At 41.1% G+C, this 25,905-nt stretch overlaps 1 protein-coding gene across 17 annotated transcripts in view; it reads left to right on the top strand.

Annotated features, from left to right (window-relative positions):
• The window catches only part of LOC117754766 (dedicator of cytokinesis protein 9-like), a 77,752-nt gene that overhangs the window by 25,771 nt on the left and 26,076 nt on the right, over positions 1 to 25,905 (top strand). For 15 of the 17 annotated variants that reach the window (XM_034573970.1, XM_034573971.1, XM_034573959.1 and 12 more), the window contains exons 2-8: positions 10,447 to 10,563; positions 16,230 to 16,319; positions 17,926 to 18,008; positions 19,309 to 19,378; positions 20,865 to 20,960; positions 21,851 to 21,985; positions 24,818 to 24,992. In XM_034573970.1, coding sequence (XP_034429861.1) covers positions 10,447 to 10,563; positions 16,230 to 16,319; positions 17,926 to 18,008; positions 19,309 to 19,378; positions 20,865 to 20,960; positions 21,851 to 21,985; positions 24,818 to 24,992 — 766 coding nt within the window. Of the gene's footprint in view, positions 1 to 6,335; positions 6,569 to 10,446; positions 10,564 to 16,229; positions 16,320 to 17,925; positions 18,009 to 19,308; positions 19,379 to 20,864; positions 20,961 to 21,850; positions 21,986 to 24,817; positions 24,993 to 25,905 lie in introns of those variants that run through there. The other 2 variants (XM_034573960.1, XM_034573969.1) reach the window with 2 other exon arrangements.

The following is a 25,905-nucleotide window of genomic DNA, read 5'->3' as shown; positions in this document are numbered from 1 at the left end:
CTAATGTTATCACCTACAGCTCCCGTGTCTTTGCCTGATGGATTTAAAACAACAGGACACTTTGCTCCGTACTTGTGAGATATTTCAAACAACCTGAAGTGGCTCTCAGGGTTTCGGACATCACAGCATTGATGTGTTGCATTTGCATTTGCATTTGCGTGTGTGTGTGTGTGTGTGTGTGTGTGTGTGTGTGTGTGTGTGTGTGTGTGTGTGTGTGTGTGTGTGTGTGTGTGTGTGTGTGTGTGTGTGTGTGTGTGTGTGTGTGTGTGTGTGTGTGTGTGTGTGTGTGTGTGTGTGTGTGTGTGTGTGTGTGTGCGCTTACTTGCTGAATGATACATGGGACCATTATCTCCAGCACTCAGGCCCATGTGCTTAAAAGACAATCTGGCAACAGGGGTTTGATTTTTCCCACAGATTGCAGGGCGGCATTTTTCAAATTCAATACTGTTAGTTACACTTAAGGCTTGTATTGATTGATAAAACTGTCTTGCTCATGACCTGTAATTGGCTTTAGTATTTTGTCAATGATACATTCAGATCTTAATACTGAGTGCATGACTTATTTTTAATTTTCTACCTCTGCTATGGGAGACAACTGTCTGCAGCTTGTTTACATCCTGTTATTTTTGATGCTATTGTATCCCACATCCTACTATGACGTTATTATAAGAGAGTGTAGCCATAGCATAGTGTCATAATCACCTCCATGTTAAAATGTTAGTCTCAAAACTCTCTGGGGAGGTGAACATAAAATCAGGCTGCAGGACGGCGGGTCCCGGTGCTGCTGCTGTAGCAGGGTGGCGAGGCGGGGGCCGTGGTTTTGTTACATTCCACGTTACACCCTATTTTTTTCTTTGGCTCATGCTGGGAAAGTCGTCCGATTGCATCAAGCCTTGTTATGCAACTGAGAAGTCCAGTCAAAGTCTTGTGCTGGCCACTTGATAAATGTGGTTCATAGCTTTTCTTGCTTAGTATAGGTTGCCATCACAATTTTACGATAAGATAAAAACAAACAGTTACACAATGACGGCAGAGACAACAGACAAATTGAAATAGGGAGAAAAAATGGATCTATCACTTTTCCAAAACTGAACAAAATGTTAATATTGTACTGATGTGTACTACAATTGAGTCGTTACAGCACTATACAGCTGTGACAAATGCAACTCCAAAGTAAGTTTGGTCAGCATTGCATCAGAGAGGTTAAATAATGTGTATGCTCTTTGACAATACAACATTTAAAATGATATAATCAATCTTTTGTATCATGATATATAAATGAATTATATACACTACCGTTCAAAAGTTTGGGGTCACTTAGAAATTTCCTTATTTTTCAAAGAAAAGCACTGTTTTTTTCAATGAAGATAACATTAAATTAATCAGAAATACACTCTATACATTGTTAATGTGGTAAATTACAATTCTAGGTGGAAACGTCTGGTTTTTAATGAAATATCTACATAGGTGTATAGAGGCCCATTTCCAGCAACTATCACTCCAGTGTTCTAATGGTACATTGTGTTTGCTAATCGCCTTAGAAGACTAATGGATGATTAGAAAACCCTTGAAAACCCTTGTGCAATTATGTTAGCACAGCTGAAAACTGTTTTGCTGGTGAGAGAAGCTATAAAACTGGCCTTCCTTTGAGCTAGTTGAGTATCTGGAGCATCACATTTGTGGGTTCGATTATACTTTCAAAATGGCCAGAAAAAGAGAACTTTCATGTGAAACTCGCCAGTCTATTCTTGTTCTTAGAAATGAAGGCTATTCCATGCGAGAAATTGCGAAGAAACTGAAAATTTCCTACAACGGTGTGTACTACTCCCTTCAGAGAACAGCACAAACGGGCTCTAACCAGAGTAGAAAGAGAAGTGGGAGGCCCCGGTGCACAACTCAGCAAGAAGACAAGTATATTAGAGTCTCTAGTTTGAGAAATAGACGCCTCACAGGTCCTCAACTGGCAGCTTCTTTAAATGGTACCCGCAAAACGCCAGTGTCAACGTCTACAGTGAAGAGGCGACTCCGGGATGCTGGCCTTCTAGGCAGAGTGGCAAAGAAAAAGCCATATCTGAGACTGGCCAATAAAAAGAAAAGATTGATATGGGCAAAACAACACAGACATTGGACAGAGGAAGATTGGAAAAAAGTGTTATGGACAGACGAATCAAAGTTTGAGGTGTTTGGATCACACAGAAGAACATTTGTGAGACGCAGAACAGGTGAAAAGATGCTGGAAGAGTGCCTGACGCCATCTGTCAAGCATGGTGGAGGTAATGTGATGGTCTGGGGCTGCTTTGGTGCTGGTAAAGTGGGAGATTTGTACAAGGTAAAAGGGATTTTAAATAAGGAAGGCTATCACTCCATTTTGCAACGCCATGCCATACCCTGTGGACAGTGCTTGATTGGAGCCAATTTCCTCCTACAACAGGACAATGACCCAAAGCACACCTCCAAATTATGCAAGAACTATTTAGGGAAGAAGCAGGCAGCTGGTATGCTGTCTGTAACGGAGTGGCCAGCGCAGTCACCAGATCTCAACCCCATTGAGCTGTTGTGGGAGCAGCTTGACAGTATGGTACGCAAGAAGTGCCCATCAAGCCAATCCAACTTGTGGGAGGTGCTTCAGGAAGCGTGGGGTGAAATTTCTACAGATTACCTCAACAAATTAACAGCTAGAATGCCAAAGGTCTGCAATGCTGTAATTGCTGCAAATGGAGCATTCTTTGACAAAAGCAAAGTTTGAAGAACAAAATTAATATTTCAAATAAAAATCATTATTTCTAACCTTGTCAATGTCTTGACTATATTTTCTATTCATTTTGCAACTCATTTGATAAATAAAAGTGTGAGTTTTCATGGAAAACACGAAATTGTCTGGGTGACCCCAAACTTTTGAACGGTAGTGTATATATAGGGTGGAAGAAGGCAAAGGTTAGCACTGACAACAAGAAGGTTCCCGGTTCAGATCCCAGTTCAGGCCAGTGTCTTTCAGTGTGGAGTTTGCATGTTCTCCTCATGTCTACCTGGGTTTTCACCAGCTCCCTTTCACAGTCCAGACATGCCAATAGGGGTTAGGTTATTCAGAGACACAAAATTGTCCGTAGGTGTCAATGTGAATGTTGTTTGTCTGTACGTTGGCCCTGTGATACGCTGACAACTCTCACCTAATGTCCGCTTTGGGTAGGTGCTAGATGAATGACTTATATAATGTGAGTCATGTGCAACATCATCTAAACCTAAATAAACTCCCTTCTGATTACTGTAATATAATGAGTCAGTGATAGCCAATAAAACTTGAAGGGCTCAAAAGAGCAACAGCAAAACCTTTTAATTTACTATATCTAAATATATATATCGACTTCCTGCTTGGTTTACACCTGCCTTTAGAAGCCTAAACCTGTAGCCTAAAATTGGGACATGTCATTGAAATAACTTTATTCTCTCATTTAAAATGTTGCCAAAAATAAATAGTTTCTTTTATTACAGAAACGGCACATGTGGTCATCAACGTTTTGTACTTATGTCCTGCACGTCCATTTCCACTGAGCAGAGGGCACATAAAACTGCATTTGACCATTTGACAATACACTTTTGTCCAATGCATCCGGTTGGTCTGCTGCTGGCAACTGAAGCCAGTTGTTGCTCAGCACACGTTTGTTCTGTCACTTAAAGGCACTCAGTGGGTCTACTTACACCAAAGTGCCAGCTGGCCACAAACAAATACATTTGTATCGGTTTCCACTGAACAATCTGAATATATTCGACATAAGGTCGGACTCGAGTGCAGTCACCAGCTCCACGTTGGTACTTGGGATTAAAGTACCAGGGTTGCTGTGTAGAGAGGATTTGTACGTGTATTTATACATGTATTTATCTCGTATTGCTGCTGAAATGAAATGTCCAGTGGAGAAAGTCCAGCTGTACATACAGAGATCAAAACAGTGTTCAACCACATCAGGGAGCGTCATAAAGTAAACCAGCATGTGTTTTTACAAAGATGATAAAAAGTGGCCACAGGATTGTGGTTGGAGGGGGTGGGGGGGGGAGTATTGCACAGCATTGTCTGAAGGGAGCATCCCAACTGGATATATGGTTCTGGTAAACACCCACTCTAATATCAAGTTGAAATAACAGTAAATGTAATCCTTTATTCATGTTTTGTCTTGCTTTTTGGGGTTTTCTAGATATCATCTGCTTGCTGTTTACAAGATTTGCTCTTGAATCCGACTGAAGCAGGAAATGTATGATCACCTCCCTGCTGTTCATTCCCACTATGGAGCCTGCTGTCACCTGATCTCTCTCTTAAACACACATAGACAGTCTGATCATGGTCTCTGACGGAGGGCAGTGCTCTGGCAGCTTTATTTAGTCGTCAGGATGTGGCTTTACGATGCACCACACACAACTGACCTGGTCGTGTGTCAAAGTATCCACATTTTCCACATAGCACAGGGTTCAGGTTGAGATAAGGTGAAATGTAGCATGGTTTTCAAGCCTCATACCATATTAACACCAGTGGTGGAGTGTGAGTATTAGAGCTGGGCCTTCAACTAACTTCAACTTTGCCATATGTGCTGTCCATAGACTTTATATAAAGATGGATGCAGCTACTGTCTATCCCTCATACAGTAGCTGCAAGCTTCTACTTTTGGCGTAATTTGGAGCCAGATTCTGCACAGTGGTGATTATGGAGCGGAGCCTGATATCAAGGTCCCACAGATACGCAAGCTCAACCAATCGCGAGTCAGTCTCGGCTGTCAATCATTATGTTTAACCCAGTTTTTATAGCATCAAATAACTGATTAAAAACAAACCTGGACAGGGTTAAGTGTGATAAGAAATATTATTTATAGTGTTGTGTTGTACTGAAATAAGTTGTTAACAGTGAGAGTCAGAGGCCACTGAAACCTGAGCCCTGTACTGCTTGACTGCTCCATGTTTATAATTGATATAATTTATAATAGATTGAGGCCAACATCAAAAATTAAGTATTTAAATATTTCATATGTCCTGAGGCCACTGTGTTCTGTAACAAGTCAGCTGTGGGATTTGGACCTTGGAAAGTGGTTGAGGTCTCATAAACATCTTGGACTAAGGGCTGATTTTAATTAGGGCTGCGACTAATATTATCGATATTAATTAATCAGCTTTTTTTGTTTTGTTGTTTATATTCAGGTTGTCTACTCATTAATATATTTTGTCAATATATTTAGATTAATACATATATGTAGCCTATATATCAAAATGTACTGACTTTCAATGGATCTGTAAAATCGATCTATAATGATCGTATAGCCTACTGTTCACATTTAAACAAATCCTGCTGCATTTAGAAATGTTTCCAACCAACATCCATTTGATTATTGATGTAATTGGGCTTAAATTAGCTTCATTTTGACATATGATGATGTGAGAAAACCTTGTTATTAATAACCAGTGTATTGATAACCGATCCCTGTGTGGGGCCCGTAGATGCATGTGACAGTGGGAGGAGGAGCAGCTGCCCTCCCCCCTTTTGCCTTTTAGCGCAGAAGCAGGCAAGAAGAAATAACATCCTCCCCTGCTGTGGCCCACCGAGGAATCTGTAGGTCGGGCCCACTCCCAGGTGGGTTGACTGGGGCTGCGTCATGTTGGAATGCCCCTCAAGCAGTTGCATCAACAAGGCGCGAGACTCTTAACTGATGGTAATCACAGAATTGGCCCTGTTCCTGTCTCAGCTGCAGTCATGCAGCGAGTGGGCCAGCAATAAAATCTGTAGTGAATCACGCTCGTCACAGTTTGGGGCTAATTTGTGACACCGCACTCCTCACTGACACGTAGATTAGAGATCTTATACTTTACGGTTGATGTATCTATGTCGTCTGATCTGATGTGCTCAGTCTTATCTGTAGGTGGAATTCGAAGGCGCCCTCATGCTGTGTATTCCGCAGATGCTTTGACTGTTTCATTTCGGACACACGGCTGCAAGCGGGCGATTGAACTACCCCATTGTTTTCTCGCTCCGTCGTACCTCGTTGCTGATGATGAAATTGAATCCAGCTCTTATTTCAGCTGCCCTGAACAAGGTGTGGACGGTCCCTGACCAGACTGTAATACTTGAGGAATGTGTGTCTTTTGTTTGCCTTTGTCAACCCTGTGTCACCATGCAGGTGGATAGTGTGGGGTCAGATAGCTATGATGTGTGTATTAGTGTGTGTGTTAGTGTGCGTGTGCATGTGTGTGTGTGTGTTTGTGTCTGTGTGTTGAACTCCCCCAGGCAGCACAGCTGAGTGTAGGAGGGGCCACCTCCTCAGCCTGGGTGTGTGAGTGAGTCCTCTGCTCTCAGTCAGAGCAGGGAGCGGTGTGAGGAGGGGAGTGTGAGTCTGAGAAAGGGGAGAAACTTTTCGGATATGCTGGCTGTCCACTTCTCTTTGGGATCCAGCTCTGAGATATTTCACTGTGGACGTTGACAATGCAAGGAAGGGCTGGTAAAGCTCCAAAGAAGGAGCTGGTCATTGAGAGTCCGCAGCAGTACAAGAGTTTGACTGCGGCTGAGGCTGAAGTAGACTCGGTGCCGCAGGTGGTGGTAAGTCATTCATGGACTTCATATACACTTAGGATAGATGTATACGATTTATTTGATGTATCTGCTTTGGCTTTGGCTGTTCTGCTGAACAAGCACATCTTACACTGTGCTGTAAATGTCATAAAGTCAGTCATAAAGTCCTGAGGCAGGTGTCAGGTGGTTTTTCATCTCTTTACAACAGTGGCAGCTCATTAGAAATCTGCAGCGTGAGCACCGGCAAAGAGGAATGTTGAACTCTACCAGCACTTGGGACGTAGCACACCATTTCCTCAAGTTTATTCTGAAAGGTTACCTTGGCTTGTAAAACATTTTTATACAAGCCCAGTGTTTTTACAGTCTTCTGGACAGTCAGCAGCAACAGATTTGATGTAGCAGTTCTCAGGGAGGAACTTTACACAGCCCCATTGTTTCAGGCAGTGATGGGAGGAGTGGGAGCCGCAGCTTAACAGCTGCTTTGCTGTGGAGAAGGAGTGGAGGAGATGGTTTCATAAGTTTCTGTTTTATGCTCCCTCCTGGGATGACAGAGTGTAGTGATACAGAAGTGAAACATGCAGTTCATATTGTTTTGGTTTGATTTATCACCTTTACCAAGGAGGTTATGTTGTCGCCCCAGTTTGTTTGTGAACAAGATTGCACAAAAACTATTTAACAGATGACCACAAAACTTAGTGGAAGGATGTAATAGGAGTCAGGGAAGAGACCATTAAATCTTGGGGCAGATCTTGACATTTTTCTTATTTCTATAACATTACGAGGCGTTTTTTTTACAATTTCACAAATTTCCAAAGAAGTAATTTATAATAATAAACACTTTTAAAAACACAGTAACAAAGTGCTTTTCAGAGCAAAATCAAACAGAGCTCACACTCAATATAAAAGCGACACAATGTGAGAAATAACAGTCAAGATAAAAACAATTGTAAAAACAAGTTTTGAGCAGTGATAGAGGACACTGACTTTGCCAACTAAACTCATGGATCTTGATGGAAACAAATCAAGCACATTAAGGAGACTGATATCTATGAGTGTATGAAATTTGGGGCAGCTTGATTCAATTTAAGGGGACTGTTGACGTGGTGGAGGTTCGTGCTCTACTGCATTCAAGGTTGCAATATTTTCTGACCAAAGTGACAAAGATAAAAACCATTCCCAGAACAGCAAAACAATATAAAATCGGGACTATAGTGTGTCAGCACTGTGGTCTGAGGGGAATGACGGAGCTCTTGCTTGTAAATGTTTGTGTTTCTTACTCGGTGCTGAGTTTACCGTGTGGTTGACCACCTTGAGCCCCTGACAAAGCAAAGTGGACGAGCCCAGAGAGCTCGAAAAGGGACAATAGTCAGTGACGACACACTCCATCACTGGTGAGATGAGGGCACCATCCCTGTAGTGAGGTCAGATCTTACACCAGCTGCGTTTTTAAAAGATCTGAATAGTGAAAGCACTTTAATTGCAGAGGGCCTTAGTTCTGCAGCTTCAGCTCCACGTACTTGTGCTGTAGGAGTTTTTGCAGTTTTCTTACTTTCTCCTCCTCATCGTTGTGGTGAGAGGGTGTCGAACGCCCCGAGGCTGCTCATTATTAACTCCTGTCACTTCCGTAACAAAAACTCACTCTCACTTGTCGGAGGTGTTTGGTAATTCCCCTGGTTTATTTAGGCTTTAAATCCGCCTACAAGGTTTCGTTTTCATCTGCATTTGTTGGTTAGTTTGCAGGATTACGCAAAACCTGCTCCACTGATTTCCATGAAATTTTGATGAGGGATGGGACATGACTTTTTATATGTAAACACACTTTTTTTTACAGTCTATGGACATGACACAAGGAAGGGGCTAATTAGATTTAGCTGACTATTCAAAAATTTTGTTTCACTTTATTTAACATTGTGAGATGGGGTGTTTTTCAAAGTTGTTATTGCATTCTCTGAAAATATTTCCTGGATCTTGATGAAAAAATATATGGAAATATTTATGAGTGTGAGCAATTTGATGCTGATCCAAATAGAAATCTGGATCTAGTGAATTTAAGTGTGGTTTCATAAGGAGACTCTTGACAGAGGTATGCACTCTGTTCTAGTGTCTTGGGAATTGCTCAATAGGAAAAATAAGTTGTGTGTGTGTGTCATATGTTTTACCAGGAAGACATAGACACAAACATACACCCTATCTCATCTTTAACTTCTTCCTGATCGACTTGTCCTGTCTGTATTCATCTCTCCTGTGGTTGAGGTGAAATATTTCACTGAAGTGCGACTGCATTTAATTGTAACTACATGCGTGTTGTACCCACATGAGCTGTCGACTGATAATGTGATGAGCTGCTTCAGCTGGCAGACACGGTGGCACCCTCTCCACTCAGCTATCCTCTTCCTTGTCCTTGAAGCTGATACAAGCAGCTCCTGCCCCCTCTGTCGACCTCGGCGTGGGCTGAGCTCTGTTATGATCAGAGGTTGCTAGAAACATGTATTTAGGCAGGTCAATATCCATGACTCTCCCTCTGAGATCATGCTCGTGTTATCAGTCCCAGATGTGGACGCAGCCCGTGAGCCGCGCTGTCGCTCAGCCCTCAAGTTTAGCGATCTGTCACTGTTGATTTTTTTATTCTTTACTTCGCTGACTCCCCGGCTGTGACATTTATCCTCCTGTCCCATCAGCTGCAAGTGTTGACAGCTTATTTTCCATGGCCTCAGTATCTGCGCAGCTTACTTTGGCCACTGGAGTTTAGTGGGTTAACACTGTAACATTATGCAGATCCTATGAGTTGATTTACCAGAAATCCATAATCACCTTGGATCGTATAGCCACATCTGCTCTCGAGAGTCAGCTATAAACACCACATCGAGTTCATGAACTCAAACTATCATCTGATTATGAATTCTTGTGAGTACACTAAAGTAAAAGAGGATGATGAGGGTTTGTTTGAAACGGCAGAGGATAATCAAGTATGTGTTTAAAGTAAAGCGTGAAGCGTGATTATTTTATCATTTTCGTGCCGTGCGTGTTTGTTCTCTTGGAGACATAAGCTCGTCCAGACCTTCTCACTGCTCAGTCTGATGTATTCGCCCTGATAGATTTATCACATTGTATCTAACAGAAGGCGTGTTTGTGCTATCGCCCATTATGACAGCACAATTAGGTCATTCTGGCTCAATGTAGAGTCAAGTCTGTGCACTGCACCATATCTGTTTCTATGCATGGGTATATGCTTGCACTAAGAATATTATAATATTATAGTATATTATTATTATTATAGTACTGTTTTTATTTGCAGCATACAGTTTATTGCACTCATGTATGTGATGATATGACTAAAGACATCATTGCTCTGACACTTAAACCTCGACTCTTTTGCTCCTATATTGAAAGTTGTGTTCAAATCCAGTTGTTTGAACCAGAAAGGTCTTTCCAGGATTATTGGATTTACTTTGGATAATTCACAAATATCAAATTCAGCCAGATAACATAAAGTAGGGATGGTTTCTTTTTGTCTGAGCCTATAAAGCAGATTTTAAATGAATTTAGAATAAAAGTTAAAGTTATCATCAATGGTGGAATTTAGTCTGAGTTTTTTATATTTTAATTAATTCATGTCACACTGTGTGCCACTGTCTCACGTTATGTAAGTTTGCACCATAGATCAAGTCCAATTTCAGTCTCATTCAGTAGATTATGAAGGATTGTAGTCTGTCTCTTTCATTACCCATCTTTATATTACCCTTTATTTCCTCTCATGTAGATAAGAAAGGCATACAAAAAAAATGTTCCCTCATAAAATCTGTATTTTTCGATGCACATTAGTTCGTTTTAGATCGGAAATCCTTTACAAACTTACAAACAATTACTTGAATAACTGAGTGCTTCCTCTGTGTTTTATTTTCCAGGTGAAACCCAAGGTGATCGAGCCGCTGGACTATGAAAGTGTGCTGGTGCAAAGAAAGACACAGATCCTCAGCGATGTCCTCAGAGACATGCTGCAGTTCCCCCATGAGGACTTCGAGGTGAGTTTCACACCCGATTATCTCCTGTTTCCCGGAAACCGTCATCCATCCTCTAAAAATGATACTAGAGTAAATATGGCTGTGGATGATGTAGCTGGGTTATACTGGTGAGGAATAAGGTTTTAGTGGTGGAATGCAACTACTCTGGGAAAGATATCCCATAAATAATGGTAGAAATCAGTTCAACTGCCTACATAGTAACTCATTTAAGTTTTTTGAGACTGTGCTATGTAAGCATACAAGGTCAAAGTATTTATTGTTATCCGTCCAACATCATTGTTTTCCCACCCACTTGCGTGTTTTCTTTTGTTGTGTTTGTTTGGACTTCGCAGTCTTTTCCTTCGACCCAGGCGTGGCCGCTGTTGTGAAAACTGGGTGGGGTCGCTCACAGAGGCTTTCCTTTTGTTTACGTCCTCGCATGCTATAGCGAGACAGGAGTCAGAGGCCATCTGTTTAATTGGCTCATTCTGTCTCCTATGTTGTGATTGAGCAAATGTTAGCTGGGACCGCAATGAACAGGACGCACGCTCCCTCCAACACTGAGGGTGGAAAGTCCAGAATGGAAATCTGGCCACAGTGCGGGTTCTCCAGGAAACTACGTCTCTTTGGCACATGTTTATACCGACAGCAGCGATGAGACATAGAGTGCATCCTCAGATCTGACCCTGCCAACTTGTCTCACGCTCCACTGGAACTTTTATTGAGTCTGGTCTTTTTGTCTTTTATTGTTATTATTGCCCTTGTAGGAAGAAAAGTCTTTGTTTCACCAACCATCATCACTTAAACATCCGTTGTCTGAATGTTTACACCCTGGAGATTAGAAATCCCTGTGAGGTAAAGATACTAGTAACCACAGCATCTACAACATCCGCTCAGGACTGTCATCTATCTCATCTTTGTCTTTTCTTTCAAATTTGGACACAATATTCCCCAAAACACACTGGTAATACACTTTTCTTTTTAAAACTGTTACTCATTCTCATACATCATACGTGTGTGGGCTAGAGCCTGATTGGTTTATCTGTTGGCAGATAAAAATCAACTGAAGCCTTTGACAGACAACTTTTATTTTACAGAATAAACAATTCGGTCTTCATTGTTAAGTTTTACATAAAAGATATTTATACTAATATTTATGCGGGTATAATATCAAGCCTCAATTACCTTACTTTGTCATAAGTGTTTCATAATGACATGAGTTTTTTGTATAGGGTTTATATGTATATAGGACAACATAGTTTTAAGGTTATTTTGTGAGTTGCTGGCTTTAAAGACCTATATGTTTATTCATGTATTATATGGAAATATTCAGGCTGCCTTTTCATGTATTACCATGTAACCACTTTTACAAAAATAGAACAGAATTTTGTAAACGCATCTGAGGCTAATTTGAATTACAGTATATCAGATGGTCTTATCACATGGGAGGTGTAAAAGGGATGTTTGTTGACCAAAACCACGATCCAACCCAGATAACTAAACCTGGCAGTGATGCTGGTTAATTGTGTATCTTGTCTTTAGTGCAGTAAATTTCTATATTCCATAGTAAAGTGTACAAACTCTCCTTAATGAGACATAACAGTGGCAGTGTGGAATAGAGTAAAGGTGAAAATGATAAAAACAAAGTTTGTTTCTAAGTAAGCAGTTGTTAACAGTGTGAAGGGCCTGCCTGGCAGCTGGGTGCTCAGTGACAGCGAAGGGCAGCCTTGACTTTGTCTTCTCTAGTATCACACTCCTGCAGCCCGCTGCTATGAACACAACATACCAGCGTCAAACAAAGACGGTGCGTTGTCAGGGGCGGACAGGTGATTCTGCCTGAGAAACACACAAAAAAACCTCACACGCACACAAGAGGCACAGTGATCGAACGTAACATCTGTTTCTGCCTCGCCAGGCTCCTGTTTAAGCAAGTGCTTAATCAGTCAAGGAGCTTTCGATGGTTGGAGCTTTTAGTGAGTGTGTTCATACGGAAAAGAGTTGGTGCTAAGTCAAGGCCAAAACAGACTGAGAGAGCGTCTTTGTCTGTGTTATTTTTGTATGAATCCTTGGCTGTTCCTCAGGAGTAAAAACAACTATCAGGTCTCTTCCCCACTGGCAACTCTAAAGTCATGTGTTGGTACTGTTCTTTAGTGGAGCCAGTGTTCATCTCCATCTGTTTTGGATCTGGGAGCTGTTGGCACAAGGTACTCCGGGGTCTGTGTGTGCTCTCTGTGCAAGAGTTCTGGAGAAATTTGTCCTGGATTTCCAGGAGGGGGGCCCCAATTTCCTTTCTCTCCTCGATTCGGAGGTGGAATCGAGGTGAAGGCCCATCCCTGCAACATAAGACCACAGATCAGATCAGAACAGTATTTTCTTTTTCTTTTCTTGAACCAATTCACAGTTTCCAAAGGGTTTTGAAATACACCACATGCTGTGAGTCTTGAACATATTAGGTTGGTAATGTTCTGTATTTTTGAGTCTATCAAAACATGCTGATGTCTGTGGCCCTCAGCCCCGAGATCTGTTGGTTCCTACTGACGCTATAAACCTAAAAATAAAAAATGGGTCCCAAAAATATATATATTAGCTATGCTCCATTGTTTTGGTCCAGGCTAATATATCTCAAAGACTTTTAGATGCACGTAATGTATCTTAATGACTTTGGCGAACCCCTGCCCTTTCCACTTACGCTCCTTACTTGAAATAAACATTAAGACTAAGTACAACCCATTTCAACCATGCACTGGACCCTTCAGCCTGTTTTTCCACCATTAAAGTAGCAAAAGTGGATTTGGACACACCCTAAATGCACTTGCTCCATGCACTGTAGCCCATGTGCATAGATTGTTAAAATAGATCCCAAAATGTTGTTGATGGAGCTGTGCTGAGGGCCGCTGTAATCAAAGCTAATTTAAGACTTATTTCATGAAAGAATCTCCCCGGTGACTTTAAGCCCAATTAAACACTTCCTGTTTCCCACTCCCCGGCTCCCTCTCACCTCCATGGCTGTTTATTTCGCCTGCTTGGACTGTAAAGATTAGCATCGTCCCTACAGGAAACCTGGCAGAGAGGAAGAAGATGACCTCTGGCTCACAAATACACGCTGGAATGTGTCGAGACACAACCACTATACAAGTATAAGTATACAGCACCAAATACAAGGACATTGTGAGCAGGGGATAACGGCAGAAACTTGGCATTTTTATCTTTGTGTCACTCCAGATATCAGGAAAGACAGAGGTTGATCAGTTATGACTGATCATGATTATTGTATAAATTACTGTTGTTTCTTCTTACCTCAGTCATATATCTCCTTTATTCATTTTTGTCCAGTATTAAAACATCAACAGCACAAACTATAAAGACTAAGTAAATACATAACTATTGTTAGACAATCAATAACAAATCAAGTAAATTGTGAACAAACATCAGCTCTGATTGGCTACACAGTCACTTTACTCCCCACACAGGCTGCTATCGCTTCTTAAGGCAGATTTACGCTCCGTCGTGGATGCGAACCCTCAACTCCTCCCACCGACCTCTACCACTTCTATGTGGGAAGAGATGGAAACATACACTGTAACTCTGACAATTTACTGCACAATATATTTAATCATAAAATGGGAACATTTTATTTATCTGAATATGATATTTTCAAGTGATGATGTGAGGTGCTATGTTGTGCTGTGCTGTGCTATGGTTTATGTTATGCTATATTATTTAGTCATGTTTTGTTATGCTGTTCTATGCTACGTTACATAACGCTACATTATGCTATGCTACATTGTGTTATGCTACATTAGGTTATGCTACATGATGCTAAGCCAAGTTATGTTTGTGTTGTGTTAAGCAGTGGTGTGTTTTGTTACGTTATCATACTATGTTATCGTATCCTATGCTATGTTCCTATAGATTCCTGTGCCAATTTTCCCTTTAGTAGTAGTTAAGATGTTATATTGTTTCGGAAATTTTAAAAACAATATAAACGAAGAGTTAAAACTGTTCACTTGATTAAATCTTTGGTGGACTGTACTGTAAACTAACAACATGGAACATATTTCTGCTCTGAGCACCTTTGGTTAGAAAAAGGAGGATCTATAAAAGATAATGGAGGTGTTGTATTAAATCCCCCACAGTCGTAGAGAAACGCAGCTCACACTTACAGCTGACGAGCATTTGACTTGCACAAAACCAGATCGCTGTTGTTTCCCCCTAACTCGGTCAGCTGCACTGCGATCACTTAATGGTTGTATTTATATTTCACTGGCAGGGATTAACGTGCGATCAGATGCTCTTTATTTTTACAGTCAGACCTAATCCTCCTGCCAAGGCCTGATGGTGGTGATGGGGCTGGTTGCAGTTTTTCACTCGGGGCATTCAGAGTTTAAAATGAGATCTAGCTTTCAAACTGCGGTGTAACATTTTATGAACTTTGAAAAGCTTATTTCAGTTTTGAAGTACGGCTGTAATCACAAAATCTATTCTGGCATTAGTCACCGCAAGTACATCTCCTCTAAAGAGGTCCTGAATTATAACAAATGTAATATGTAAGAAGGGAGTGTAAAGATTATTAGTGTTTGGATTTATTTATTGTGGTTTCCAAGACACTGTTTGTATCTGTGTCTTGTTCTGTAAATGAAAAAGAACAGAGCACATCTCTAAACCTTTTTTGTCTTGTAGGGGGTCTACATCTAAAAGTTCAAAAGTGGGTTGCATTTATATCTGGAGAATTTCACATCATCCATAAGAGCACAAACAGTATTATTCCTCCTTATAGGTCAGTTACAGTTGGTCAGAGTGGATGTTATTACTTTGAGACTTTGAGGAAATGAATAACCAAATTTCACACACTCATAGATATCAGTTACCTAAGTATGCCGGATGTTTTTCATCAAGATCCATGAATTGTTCCCTGAGAAAACAGCGAAAAGGTGGAAAAATCTCACAATGATAAAGAAAGTGAAAAAAGTTACTGGATACCCACCCCCACCCCCCCCACCCCCCACCCCCCACCCTGATCCAGATCTACACCAAAATTGAATTGGTTTCTTCTCTGACCCATACCGAATCCTTCCAACAAGTTTTGTGGAAATCTTTTTTTTTATCTTTTTTCTATCTAACAAACAAACAAACCAACAGACAGGGGTAAAAACATAATCTCCTTAGCGGAGGTTGAAAGTAAACACATTGATTGTTTGTCTATGATGTTTTTCACTTTATATGTTGAATTGCGTTTTTTCTGAATATGATCGTGGGGATTTACGCTGCGGAGCCTTGTTTTCTGTTTCTGCTGTGAAATTCTTGTTAGTCACTTTTTAAAGGGTTCAACAAAACATTCGAGTTGCTGGGACGCTGTTTACCCACAGTGTCTGTGCAGCGGCAGAGAGCCAGACTCGGGGTGTGTCCGTGGGTCCTGGAGCTGAACAGCATGGATAAGCATCCTGCCTCCCTCACACTCTGCCTCTTTGAACTCTCAGGAAGACATCAGCTCATTCCCGAGTGCAGAACAATATTTAACTGAACACCCAGGGCAACAGTGTCCAGCTGTGACCACAAACTGTAATACTGAAAAAAAGAGAAATGTCCTCCACATTTTGTTTCAATTTCACTTTTACTATGTTTTGTTTTCTTATGGTTGTAAAGTCTTTGTTTCTCATGCTGAGTAAAAATCTTTCTTTGTTTTGCAGATTTCGACTCTGAGGAGGCAGGGGAGAACGCTCTACCCCACAGTGCCTGAAAACGCAGAGAGAGGAGCCCAGAGTTTGTTTGTCCAAGAGGTGAGCGGATTTAAACAGCCTGAAAAATGTGGTTATCTCAATCAACGTTTTGGTTTGAGCAATCGAGTCATGACCACACAGTTCCCTTCCAAAGTTAGAAAAGTTTGGGTCATTTTAAGAAACATTTTAGTCAAAATCTGATACCAGGCTAACGTCAATCACAGACACACAGTTGTAAGTATTAATCTCTTTACAAAAAAATGGTTTTAAGGGGCTTTGTACATTTATATAACAAGGATACCTGACATTTCTATTCCCGCGCCTCACCCTGAACATCTGCTCTTATATGTAAGAAGTGAGTAGGTACGACCTGCTGTGAGAAGTGTGAAACACGTCCAGCATGTTCAAGAGTAATACTGAACCTTATATCAGTTGAAATTACTTAGTCATTAAAAAACTACTTTTTTTTCGAATCTTCAGCCAGCAAAATTTTTAAATATCAAGAATTCCTGGTGTATTTGTTACAGCGGCAGCCCTACAGGCTCGGGAAGCTGGGGATCATGGGTAATATCCACCGTTCAGTTCCATTTTGGTTCAGTGAGTCTAAAGACGTTCACAGTGGATTAGGAAACCTCTTTATTTCATGTGTGCAGCTCGACACAGGATTCATGTAGCTTTGTGTGGCTTCCAGAAATTGTTGTGTGAATAGTAAATGGGCTCATTATGTCTTTTTGCAGGAGGCAACTGGACTATTTTTTTCACCAAAAAGTCTATTTACACCAGGGGGCTATGGAATGTTAAAGTGCAATTAATTTCTACAACCCACAAGTTTATCAAACCTCTGGTTATTTTCTGTCAGCTGAGTCATGAGCATGTCGACTGTCCAGTGGTTCAGCTGCAGTTCGTTCATCTTTTTTTAGAATTTAGTTGCAGTTCGACAGAAAAGAAAGAAATAATATTTTCAGTTGGTGCTGATAAAATGTTGAATTATGACTGTGTGAGGGGGGGGGGGAGTGTGTTTATTTCCTCTAAACCAGCGCAGTGGTTTTACCCTCCAGCCCAGGCACACTGCTCACACTGTCTCCCTAAGCCAGAGAACAACTGGTTGCTGACAGTTCACCTTCTAGGTCAAAGGTGAACGTTTATCGAGCCTCCATCTGAAGTCATAAAGATACAAAAACTCCCAGTGCCGTGTTGTGTGACGTCACCAGGACAGCTGTGGAGATTAGCCCAGCGAGAGCCGTCTCTGTTTCCGATCGCTCTCCTGATCAGGTTGCATCTCGTCTTCCTGTCGGGGCGTTTACTGTAAAAGGCACGGACTTCTGTAGAAAGATATCAGGGAGCTGCTCCTATCACCGACTCTAACAATGAACAGATGTCTGCTTTCCCAGTAAAGGCTGATAGAGATTCACTCCCTCTGAGTTTGAGTCCGTGCATGGGCAGACTGAGGTCACCGCACAGTGCACTCTTCTTCTCTGGGAGGATTGTACTCCAGAGAGGCTTTCGTTTCTTCTAAATTACATTAATTGTGACTCATCTTAGAAACCAGTTAGTTTCAAACATCCAGATACTTTACCACAACCCCTTGAGTACAACTGCTCTGTATATTGCACTGTGTTGACATGTCATGGTGGTTTGTAATTCTCTTGCCTTGTGTCCTCCTCAGTGCATCAAGACCTACAAGTCTGACTGGCACGTGGTCAACTACAAGTATGAGGATTATTCAGGAGACTTTCGACAGCTTCCACAGTAAGTCTGTAATTCAAAACCTCCGCACCACTGTGTTTACAGAGGTGATGTGGTCGTGTGCCAAGACATTCTTATGATGGGCAAGTAACAACACAGCGGCTCTACATAATACATGGACTCCACCGATTTGAAACTAAAACAATCACACGCAGTTTGAACTTTTTGTCTCCTGCCTCGCACACGATGTTGTTGTGACTTAATAACAAGGAAGAGGAAACGCACAGCAGAGAAATAATTCTTATTTCCTCGCAACAAAAGAGTGTTTCCTTTTTGTCACGATGCACTGGATAATTCCCGACTGCAGCCAGAGTGGAAACCACCCTCATTGTCTGCAGATTGTGTCATCAGCTCCAGCCTGCTCCCTGGAGAGCATCTGCTTTACTGACAATATGTCAGAATACCAGTTGACAGCGACCTTGACAGTAAATCTGGGGAAGTTGAAACAATACGCCGTGACGTGGATTGCTCTGTTAAAATTTGTTACACTTATTTCAAGTGTTTCTTACAATTGGCACAGTAATGTGTTTCCATGAGCAGCCGAGTGCTGCTTTCCATCACTGCTGGAATCTGCTTTGAACCTGATGTCTCACTCCTTTGAAACAACTGCAAATACGCACACGAGACCATCTCATGATGCGATCACGCCAGTCACGATGTCCGTCGACATGTTGTCCATCCAACCTATCGGCACTCAGTGGTCATTACGAGCGAGCGCACAGTTCTGACCGGTTGGCTCAGAACCAAGTGAACAGCTGCTAACACTCATGACTGCATCTTGCACGGTCGTGACGCACACACACATACACACCATGCTGACTTAGCTGGTAAAAATTACTTGCAAAAAATTGACAAAAACATAAGGAAAAATCACAAAATAGAAATTCACAAAGTACGTTAGATTTGAACTTAAATTGGTGACAGACAGAGCAGATATAAAGTGTCAATTAAAAGTAAAGTGCTACATTAGCATTAAAACGTATCTCAATATCAAAAGTCACAAAAAACTGTCTTTTAAAATGTCAAACATTTAAATACATTAAATTATATGAGCTTGTATGTTTACATGTAAAATCCTAATCTTCTAAGTAGCTATCGTCATTGGATCAACTGTTGGAGCTATCTTTATCTTTATTCAATTTAGGAGATTGAAATTTGAAGATGCAGACATTAAAGTGTCAGTATGTAATAATTATACAGCCATTTCAGAGTGTTTATTAACCTCCTCCTGTGATAATCTCTTGTACCGTGTCTCATTAACACTGTAGATGCTTGCTAATGTGTATTGATCATATTTTCCCAGCAAAGTATCGCGGCCTGACAAACTGGCGGTCCATGTGTTTGAAGTGGACGAGGACGTTGACAAAGATGAGGTGAGTTCACGTTCTACTTCCTCTGTCAAAAGACTTTAACAGTGTGAAAACCTGTTACTTATTTTCTCCATTCTGCCTTAAATGCCTAAAAAGCACTTAGTAATTAGTTGCATGTTTAGAGCACAACAGTGAGTGATCCTGTTTTTTGATTATGTTTTATTAATATCAACCTGCCCAGAAAAAGATTGCACAAGACTGTGTTTTATTGCTGATTGAGCGAAACGCATTCTTCAGACTGAGGCGGTTCCAGGAGGTCAGGGGTTAGGGTCCGTCCTTCTCAGCCTCACAGTCAACCTCACCTCTGACAGGGCAGGAGCAACAAATGACAAGATCCAAATGACCCCTCATTCATCTCCTACCGCTCCCTCTGTCCTCCATCTAGCCACAGCAGCTGTTATTCGGGGGTTTTCAAACAGGGAGGATGCTTTTACAGATGAAATTAAAGGAATTTAACTTCTCCTCTATAATATCCAGGATTAATCATTTTTGTTTTCATTTTTATTATTTTTGAACAACACAACATTTTCTGTGTGATTTGCTTCATCTTCTCTTTGACCGACTTTGGTTTGTTTGCTACTTTAAAAAAATCCTTTACGAAGTTTTCTAGCGCAAACTGGAGTTCACACAGAATGAACTCTGTGATTTGCCTGCCTCTCTGCGGACCAGTGAATGTTGTCTAGACACTGATGAGGAGAAACAGGCACTGAATCTTTCCAGATGCTTTTTAGATCCCTCCGCAAGGCACATTGAATGTCTTGTATATTCCTGCCAGCGCTTTGAAAAGTCCCTTTGCGTTATTAGACTGGGAGAAGAAGAAGGATAAGTGATACAGGATCAGTATGATGACATCTTGAAAGGCCATTCACTGTTTTCGTTGTGCGAAACGGTTCCTTTCTGTCGACTTTCAAAGTCGGGAAGTGTAACTGCAGACGACGCGTCTTCTGTTCATTCAGCGCTGATCCAAACCAGAGCAGGGCTGCAGAGTTCCTCCCCAGATCCTCTTCCTTCATTACCCTCCCTTATTGGTTTATTTGAATAAATCGTGATCGCTGCTGGATCATTGTAGCTTAGCCATACGTGCAAGGCCAGTGCGTGATCTCATGCTCGCCCACCTCACAAGTGCGAGATGATGCGCTCCATGTGTCGTGGATCTGCTGTGAAGATCCAGGTGTTTATTTGGGTTTTCAGTCTCAGTTTGTGTAATTTTCCTCCGTCTGCTTGTTTGGACTGAGACGGACCTACACGGTGTCGGCCTCTGTGTCGTCTCAAACCACAGCATCAAAGGCTTCCCGCACATTCTGAGTCGTCTCAACACAGAATCTGCCAAAATACTGTATATTGTTTTTCTCCTTTGAAACAGGTGACGTGATCTTGTCCTCATGATTTGATCCATTATTTGTTGTGCATTGTCTCCTGAATTGCTGATATTCTTTTCCTTTGCAGTGTTTTACAATCACCTGATCTTGTGTCTTTGTGTCTCCTGCAGGACACGGCCTCCCTAGGGTCCCAGAAAGGTGGGATCACCAAACATGGCTGGCTGTATAAAGGCAACATGAACAGTGCCATCAGCGTCACCATGAGGGTGAGATAGTGGTGATGAATCATTTGAGTCTCTGACATTCTTCTGTTCCAGCTCCACAAACATGAGAATTTGCTGCTTCTCTTTGTTTTATATTTAAATTTATGTTTGTCAAACACATGGTGTCACCTTGGTCTCTAGAAACTTGTGATGGGCATTTTTCAGTAATCAAAAAGCCTTTGTCATTGTAAGCGGTGCATATATAAAATTTAGGGCTGTTTCTCCACTTTGGTGCATTCAAAAAATTATATAAATAATTTAAAAAGAACACCTAATAAAATGAATAATATAATATAAGTGTATATATATATATTTATAGCCATATAGTATATATAACATTGATATGGTATTACACATGAATGATGGGAGAAGGATTGCATTAAACCAAAGTCTGTCGGTGTTCATCTGAGTTCAGTGTAGTGAAGGCATTGGAGGAAAAAGGTGATCAATGGATTAATGTAAAGTAAAAAGTAGAAAGACACTCAAAGAGTCCAACGCTCTATATCTGAAATGTAATTGGTTTTTCCTTGTGTCATGTCTCACCTCTCAATAGAAATCATCTTAGTAGGTTTTGATTAATGAAAACATAACCTCTGTGAATACTAAGTGTTAGTCGTGGCCCTAAGCAAGATGTTATAACTGTGTAATTCATCATATGTTGAATTTGTACTAGTTGATGAAAAATTTATGAAATTAAGAAAAACTCATAAAGTCAAGAGAGAATGCACTGAAAAAAGAAAATATTTATTAAACTTATCGATTGTGTTAATGTAACTTATTAACTTTAAGTTATTTGTTTTAATGTAACATGTAACAATATCTTAATCTTATGCTGTATCATTCTGAGGGTGTAGATGATTAAAATTAAATATTATTTTGTCTCTTTGTTCTAGTCATTCAAGAGGAGGTATTTCCACCTAACCCAGCTCGGGGACGGCTCATACAATTTAAACTTCTACAAGGATGAGAAGATCTCCAAAGAGCCCAAAGGAACCATCTTCTTGGACTCCTGCATGGGTGTGGTTCAGGTACGCTCCAAAATATTCCAGCTATCTCTGGCACGAACGCAGTGATTGTTAAACTACAATGACTCCAGATGATCCGTCACCTGCTTTGCCAGACGGGATATCCCTGTTGGCGTTAGCACAGGGTGTAGCCAGAGCCCCAGTGCAAATTAAACCGCTATTAACCAGGAATATGGATATGACTATGGACAGAGTCACTTCCTCTTTACAATTCCTGTGTCTATAAATTAATTTCCCAACATGCAGGCTAAAGCGTAAACTATAACTGGCACAGCGTCAACACAAATGACTCTGACTGTGATGGACGGCTGCTGAAAAGCCTCCGTGAGACCATCTCTGGTGCATTTCCCTGAAACCTGAGCTCTCTCTCCCCTCCCCGAGGTCACATTTTACTGCTGACTCTCCTCTGGTGAATCAAGGTGAATGCTGAAGCCTCACTTCCATGTACTTTGTGTCGGCCCCACAATCAATGCCACGTGTCTAAATGCCGGCCCGAGACTCACAGGGTGCATTATTATCTGTCCATCACGTCAGAAGAGGGAAAGAACCTGGTGTTACTGAGGAGGCGTCCAGCTGACGTAGATCAGGCATCATGACGTTTGACAGCACTGCCTGATTCTTATCATGTGGAGGAGGATTGAGGTGCACTAACATTTTAATGCAGTGCCGTTCATTCAGATCCCCGACCTCCACAGCACCCAGCTTTTTAACCACAGACCTTCCATCTGTTACATTCCTAAGTGGTGGAAGACACAGAGCAAGATCTTCTGTCTTCTTTTTTTAACACTTTTATGTTTACAAAGGGATACATAGAAAAGGTGGCTGTGGCTCAGGAGGTAGAGCAGGTCGTCTACTTACCAGAAGGTTGGTTATTCGATCCCCGGCACCTTCAGTCATCCAAAAGTGTCCTTGGGCAAGATACCGAACCCCTAATTACCCCTTGCTCAGACAGTGTGGGAAAGGTGTGTGATAGAAAAAGCACTGCGTATAGAAGCGCTGTGTGAATGGGCGAATGCGTCTTTAAGTGTAAGATAAGACTAGAAAAGCATTAGATACATTTACCATTTGTGCCTTTATTGATAGGAAAGCGTAAGTGTGAATGGGTAGAGAGAGTGAGGGAGACAATGCAGCAAAAGGCTGGGACAGAAGGTAGCTTCCAGTTGTCTTCTGGGCAGCAACATAGTTTTAAATTCACTTGATTGCATTGCACAGACCCTGATATATACAATATAATTTGATAATATACAGCATAGAGTGTATATACAGATGGACAGCACGTCTCCACTTCCTCCCACTTTCCAGGAATGAAGCTAAACTATCCTGTATATGAATGCTTCCATCTTGTGGGGGGATCGGTATCAAGGTCCCGCTGATGCACATCATGAGTCAGTCTTGAACAAATATCATTCTCATGAGAACTATCTGAAAAGACAAAAAACATCTTGGAGAAAATGTATTTGACGTGTCCTTTGACTTTTTAGTTTGGCTCATGTCCCATCCACTAACATTGAGGAGGCGGGATTTATGACCTATACTGCAGCCAGCCACCAGGGGAGATGCTTTGGCTTCACTTTGGGGAAACCATCATGTCGTCCATTTTTATATACAGTCTATGGTTGTGAGGGTTCTATGAGCAGAGCGGCAGATGTTTAACTCTGCAGCTGTGGAGTGACATCACACTGGGCCTCGACCTGTAAGAAGATGCCAAAATATTGTTTCCTTAAACATACAGAGCATGGTCCCATTAGGTTAAAATGGATCAAAATGGCTTTAAAATGTGGTTTGGCCTTTTTTTTTTTTCAATCTCTTATTTTCTCTTCTCTTTACTCACTGTCAGAAACACGAGCACGGATACTAACAATATGAAAAACTATTTTGAGGGTGTTTTCCTGGGGATTAGTGCAATGTGTTGTCTGGAAAACTGTTTGTCTTTAAGGTGATTAAGTGGGTTTATCCTGACTCCCGTTTTATTTCTGTCCTGAACATCCCTCTCCATGTTTACTCATCCAGTCTGCAGATAATCACTCTCCCTCCCCACCACTCCCACTCTGCTGGTTCGACACTGCCAGCAGGACACTGTGATAACCACAGTACCGCAATCCACTCACTGCTGACAATAATGAGTCGACTTCGCTGTTCCACGATAAGAAATAATGCTTGAATATTTTATTAAACTGGATAGTCAGTGGGGAAATCATCGACACACGAACCGCCGCTGATTCAGCACCTTCGGGTTCTGAATGGGCTGAAATAGCTCAAGCCCAAACGGGAGGGTGACGTCGCTCTTTTTGGAGGTTTTTGGAGATCAAAGTTCATCCCTGCAGATCCAGCTCATTCTCTGTGACTTCATCTCACTTTGTAAAGTCTCTGCTGTGGTCCTGGCAGCTGCAGGCTTCGTTACACAGATGGAAACACTCCGTCCAGCCTTCACTCGCTGTCCAGTCGCTTTCAGCTGCAGTTAAATTAAATCTGAGTTTAACTTTCCATCTTTTGGAAATGACTCCCATTCGTCGCCAAGTGGTGTCAGTGTTAGTTCAGAGTTTAGAATTGAATATTGATTTTAGATAGCTGTAAATTATGTGTTTACAGACTCAAACAGCAGAATGCAGGGATGAGGGAGGAATAAAAATAAAGAAAGTCATTATTAAAGTAAAAAATCATAAAACCTTACATCAGCTACCTCCTGGTCAGCTGGCGATGATTCAGTGACATTTCCTTTGTCCTGCCACAGTTCAACAGAGAGATATTAGATTTAAGAATTAAACGTAGTCCATCTGCAACTTTTGTTTTGTATCTTAAGATTTTCCTCCCCTCGCTCTCTTCTCTCTTCTGCAGAACACCAAGGTTCGGAGGTTTGCCTTCGAGCTGAAGATGCAGGATAAGAGCACCTACCTGCTGGCTTCGGACAGCGAGGGAGAGATGGAGGACTGGATCAACACCCTCAACAAGATACTGCACAGCAGCTTTGAAATCGCCATGCAGGAAAAGCGGAATGGAGACGTTCACGATGGTGCGTGAGAATCTATGTGTGTTCAGCACTTTAAGGAGACATTAATGTGAAATGATGTGTTGAGTTAGTCCTGTCAAAATATAATTATCCACTTACTGATAAGAAATAATTTCTCTTGCAAAAATATTCATGATTTAGTCAATATATCTTTGGCAGACTGAAATATGTCTGAACAAATTATGTGAATAATAGAAATGTTATGGTATTTAAGTATTATAGAAGAATATTAAGTGTAGTTTTTTTCACATGTTAAAGTTGATAATCCAGCTAACATAATCAGAAAATTAACGTACAACTATTTTAATAATTGATTTACTGATGTGATTTCTTTCTCTTTTTTTATGTGGTTCCATTGCCTTGACTTAGAATATTGTCTTATTCCCGTATTCTTCAATATTCTTTGGTTTCAATCTGAATATATTTGGGCTTTGAACTGTTCATCAGAAGTGAAGACATCACCATTGGAGTTTGCGATGGGCATTTTTCAAAGTCGTTTGACTTTCTATAACTTAAATAAATAACAGCCAATGTATAAGAAATGTATAATAACAATTATATTAACAAATGTTACTTTAAGACAGTTTAAAGTGAGATAAACCTTTGATATAGTCGTATTTAACTTAAACTGAATTTGTTATCTAGAAAGTATTTCATTAATATATCTGATAATGGAGGCATCAATTATGCCATTATGTAAGCTTAGTCTCTAAGTTGAAGATTTCCCTCAGTTATTTTATTCATAATAATAATCAACTACTTATAAGATCTAGTAAATCCACTCGTTGTTCCGAGTTTATTTATTCTGGGTTGCCCTCTGCACTTGAGGATGTTTTTAAAGAGACGCTGCTCATTCACAACATGAACAACATGTCTCCTCCCAGTTCTCTGTTACTACTTCCTGTCTCTCTCTCTC

The sequence above is a fragment of the Hippoglossus hippoglossus genome, chromosome 21 (genome assembly GCF_009819705.1).
Source record: "Hippoglossus hippoglossus isolate fHipHip1 chromosome 21, fHipHip1.pri, whole genome shotgun sequence".
In the NCBI taxonomy this organism is placed as follows: domain Eukaryota; kingdom Metazoa; phylum Chordata; class Actinopteri; order Pleuronectiformes; family Pleuronectidae; genus Hippoglossus; species Hippoglossus hippoglossus.
This window is presented reverse-complemented; position numbering and strand designations above follow the sequence as displayed.